A 4050-nucleotide genomic window follows, 5' to 3' on the forward strand; every position below is an offset into this window, starting at 1 on the left:
TCCCCCATTCACGCATTATGCCCGTCATGATCCTCAGAATACAAGCAAATGTGAAAAAAGCTTTGTAAAAGACATTGTACTGTTCATATGTTCAGGATTATCATGAACATAACTCAGTTCACATGTGAACTTATTATAATTCAGCTACTGATTCTGCAATACCTTCTGCAGAGCCAACTTATTATAATTCAGCTACTGATTCTGCAATACCTTCTGCAGAGCCTCTTCTGTTTTTTCAGGGTTGGTCTTGAGGGCTTGAGATGCATCATACATAGGGATTGGCATAAATCTCAGTGTGTAATTCCTAGAAAAGGGAGGAAATGATGTGTTTATTTAAAAATATCCTATTACTTTAATTCATCAGTTTTTTTTAAAATCCCAAAAGATAGTTGCCAGAGTATCTCAGAAACTTCTAAATGACCAGCACATCTTAGGCCCCCGGACTGCAGACCAGCTTTCATATCCATGTGGCAGCACCATGGGGACCTCGTCAACTCAGGTCATCTGCCAAAACTGACACAACCTTTAAGAATGTGGTTTTTGTTTTGTTTTCAGTTTTCAATTACATCGAGGACAAAATGTTCAAAATGGGACTGGAAAGATGGACTGAGAGAAAGCCTCGAAAGAAAAGTCCAGCATCAACTTGCTGCTGCTTGGGTTTTAGTCACCAGTAGATCTCAATGTACTGGATCAGCACAGTGTCCACAGGTGACAGCCAGATGCAAACGGTTAGAGGAAAAATTGAAAATCAAAACAAAACATGTGTTTGCAAAAGCAAGGGCGTTAGCATCCACAAAAACAGTCTGTTCAGGCTCTGGGCTCCTTTAAATAAGCAAGTCCAAGACAAAGGACTGTCTTCAGAAATGTTGCTGGGAGCAGCTTCCTGTCTGGCTCAGCACCCTGACCACTGCAGGTCTCTGCAGTTTGCAAATATGACCAGTCCGAGTCCACCAGGCTCTGGATACCAAACGAAGCCCCTGTGGAGTGTTGTGTCCACATTACCTCACCACGGCTGACCAGCTGATTAGACACAAAAGTGCAAGGGTGAGTCACTTCGTGTGAGGAAAACACACAGACTCTGAATCTGCAATCCAGCCTTTGATTCTAGCCCTGCTACAAACAGCTATGTGCACAGATGATCGCAGACACCTGCTCCCCTACAGCAAACTCTAGCTCTGGACATGCCTTCTCTCCCAACCCAAAATGCATCTGTCCATGTCTACAACGACACCCAGGAAGAATGATATTTTGGGGCCATATGGTGGCAACTGGGGTGTTCTCCTAGTGCCCTGGAATCACGCAGTCAGCCGTCTTGTTTTCTGTGTCTAAACTACAGGCAGCACTCACAGTGTGATTCTTACAAATATTTAGATTATTCTATTGAAAGAGTTCACTAACAACTAATTCCCAAAATAAGTAACTAATGATGAAGAAATAATAAAAAAAAGATAAACAATCATCTTAATAATAACAGTAATCTGGATGGATATTTAATGGAAAAAACGTTCTTCATCCAGTCCAACTTATAAGGTGGTTTAATGTAAAATAACAGGCAAAGAAAAGGCTGCTGTTTCTATAACTTCAATTTTTACCTTAGTAAAATTGTTTTTGTTTGGTTTAAGAGGAGCCAGTCAACTGAAACTCAGAGACAATAAGGTTTTTTTGCAGCCTTGAAGATTTTCTTTTCCCTTGTCCAATTCTGATCATGCTATAGGCCAGCAGAGTTTATTGAAACCAAATGTGGTTTTGAACCACTGGCATCTTGGAGCACACAGTATGTAACCAACTGTGTTCCATGGAGTCCCACCATCAACCTGGAAACGGTGAGGACTGGGTGTGCACGCTCTTGGCTTCTCACAAAGCCTCCTCTGGGCTGGCAGTCTACAACATCATCCGGGTGGCAACTGTGCTGTTAGCAGTCAAATACAGCTATTGTAAAAAAATAAAATGCGTCCATTCGGAAGTTTTGTGGTGAATAGGAGTAATTATAGGTGGCCCTGCAGTCACAGAAGGCTCCAGGGAGAGGGGACCTGGTGACTGGATGGTGCAAGCTGCCTCACCCATGTTTAGTGATGACCTGTGGTGGCAGCAACTTGGACTTCCTGGCTAGAGTAGAACCACAGGATTTAGAAGCAGAAAGGCACTTAGAGATAATTTACTCCAACTTTCTCACGTTATAAAATAATTAATCAGGGAGGTGAAATGCCTTGCTCAGGATCGTAGGCTTGTAGGCACTAAAGCTGGGGATTGAATGGAGGGTTGTCTCCACAGCACTATAATGGGCAAGAGAACTCCAGTTAAGAGGCATCACGCATGGAGCGAAATCTGGGAACACACAAAATAATGAGCACCCCTTCCCCAGGGGACTGACTTCTATGCTACTGGCTCCTTATTTCTCATCCACATTTTGTAAACTCTCATTTGTAATAATATAAGCCTGCTTTGATCATTTTTGCCTATAGAATATAATGAGGATTAAAAAGCTCAGCAAGAACCAGATTTCTAGCATTTTTTTCCAGTCACGTTTGCATTATGATTTCCTCATCTGGTTTACTGGGAAAGTAAATCTGACAATAAATAATAATTGCAGACTCTAGTTACCAAGGTCAAAAGAAAGCTTTTTACAGTAATGAGACAAGTTAGCCCTAACTTTGCCATCTATCAACTTCATTTTTGTTTTCTGGACCTCAACTTTCTTGTTACCACCAGATTCAAAGTTGTCATAATGAGCAAAAAAGCAAGACCCAGTGGAGACGGACTGTGAAACCATAGCAGTACGAAGCCAGGCAATCATTGTGTGGCCTCTCTGACAGAACATGCATCTACCCTCACTTCAGAGATGCAGAAACTCACACCAGGAGAAAATCCACATCTTTGGGGGTCCCATGGCTGGTGAGCAGTAGACCAACTCTGACTCTGATCATCTGATTCCCAGTCTACAGCTACTTCTGTTACCCCACAGATCACACAGACACCAATGGATCTTTGCATTTTTTCAGAAGCAGTCCTAATGAAAACTTACTTTTCCATAGCAACAGCTATATCTTGAAAGCCTTGTGCAGTAATGTTGTTCTTGTCCCATATGACAGTCCTGTTTAAAAACCAAATCACATAAATGATTAGACACTTAGGAATGAAAGAAACGAGTCTCCCATTGAAGATAAATCTCTTACAGGTAACACTGTCTAGGAATTTTGATACAATGGCATTATGTGAGCAAGGAATAATGTGCAACCTTGTTTCAAACAAAGCAAGGATGAGTGTTCCCCCAACATTACATTCTTAACACATCTACTGCTCAAATAGTATGAAAAAAATCATACTTAAAAGGAACAGTGCACACATTAACTTACCATTAATGTTTTACTAGCCAGAGAAGTCTAAAATCATTTTTCTCTGATATTATCCCAACGGTAGTCGAATATTCATGTATGAGACTCAAACTACTTACAAAAGATGCTAAGCAGTCTTGTGTCCAACACAAAGAATTCCAGGTACTAAGACTTTTACATTTTAAACAACTAGAGGGGATCTTGTTCTATTTGTGTATGTTTTCATCATTTCCCTGACATGGTGTAATCAGCTATCCCAGGAACCCCTCCTTGTTCTTCCAGCAAAAACTCAGTTACTATAAATAGGAGGTTGTTTACTTTTTTAAACAAAATCTATTTTCGAAAAAAATTATCATTTTACCTTAAGAATGTGAATACTTCACAGGCAGTTTCGGACCTGTCAATTCACCTGACACATGAAATGGCACTTATTTGTCTGGATGATCTAAGCTCACAACCTCTAATTGCTTCCATTCCTAATCTCAATGACCTTCTCTACATACATATGGTTTGACAATTAAGTTTGCAAACTCATCCTAGAAAAAGTGCTACATACCTCATTGCTAAATGTCACTATGGTCACCTTCGAAGTACTCCCCTTGGGAAGCTATGTACCGACGCCAGCACCTAGTCCACCCTTCAAAGCAATTCTGGAACTCTTTTTCTGGACTGGCCACTAGAGCTATTGTCATATTACCCTTGATGTCCTAAATGTCAT

At 40.8% G+C, this 4050-nt stretch overlaps 1 protein-coding gene across 1 annotated transcript in view; it reads right to left on the bottom strand.

Moving 5' to 3' along the window:
- CARMIL1 (capping protein regulator and myosin 1 linker 1) overlaps nucleotides 1–4050 on the bottom strand; it is a 337821-nt gene that overhangs the window by 100489 nt on the left and 233282 nt on the right. Inside the window, exons 20-21 of the mRNA XM_019668166.1 lie at nucleotides 3023–3091; nucleotides 211–304 (exon numbers count right to left, since the gene is read on the bottom strand). Coding sequence (XP_019523711.1) covers nucleotides 211–304; nucleotides 3023–3091 — 163 coding nt within the window. The remainder of the gene's footprint in view (nucleotides 1–210; nucleotides 305–3022; nucleotides 3092–4050) is intronic.

This window comes from Hipposideros armiger, unplaced genomic scaffold (genome assembly GCF_001890085.2).
Source record: "Hipposideros armiger isolate ML-2016 unplaced genomic scaffold, ASM189008v1 scaffold_519, whole genome shotgun sequence".
NCBI classification, from domain to species: Eukaryota; Metazoa; Chordata; class Mammalia; order Chiroptera; family Hipposideridae; genus Hipposideros; species Hipposideros armiger.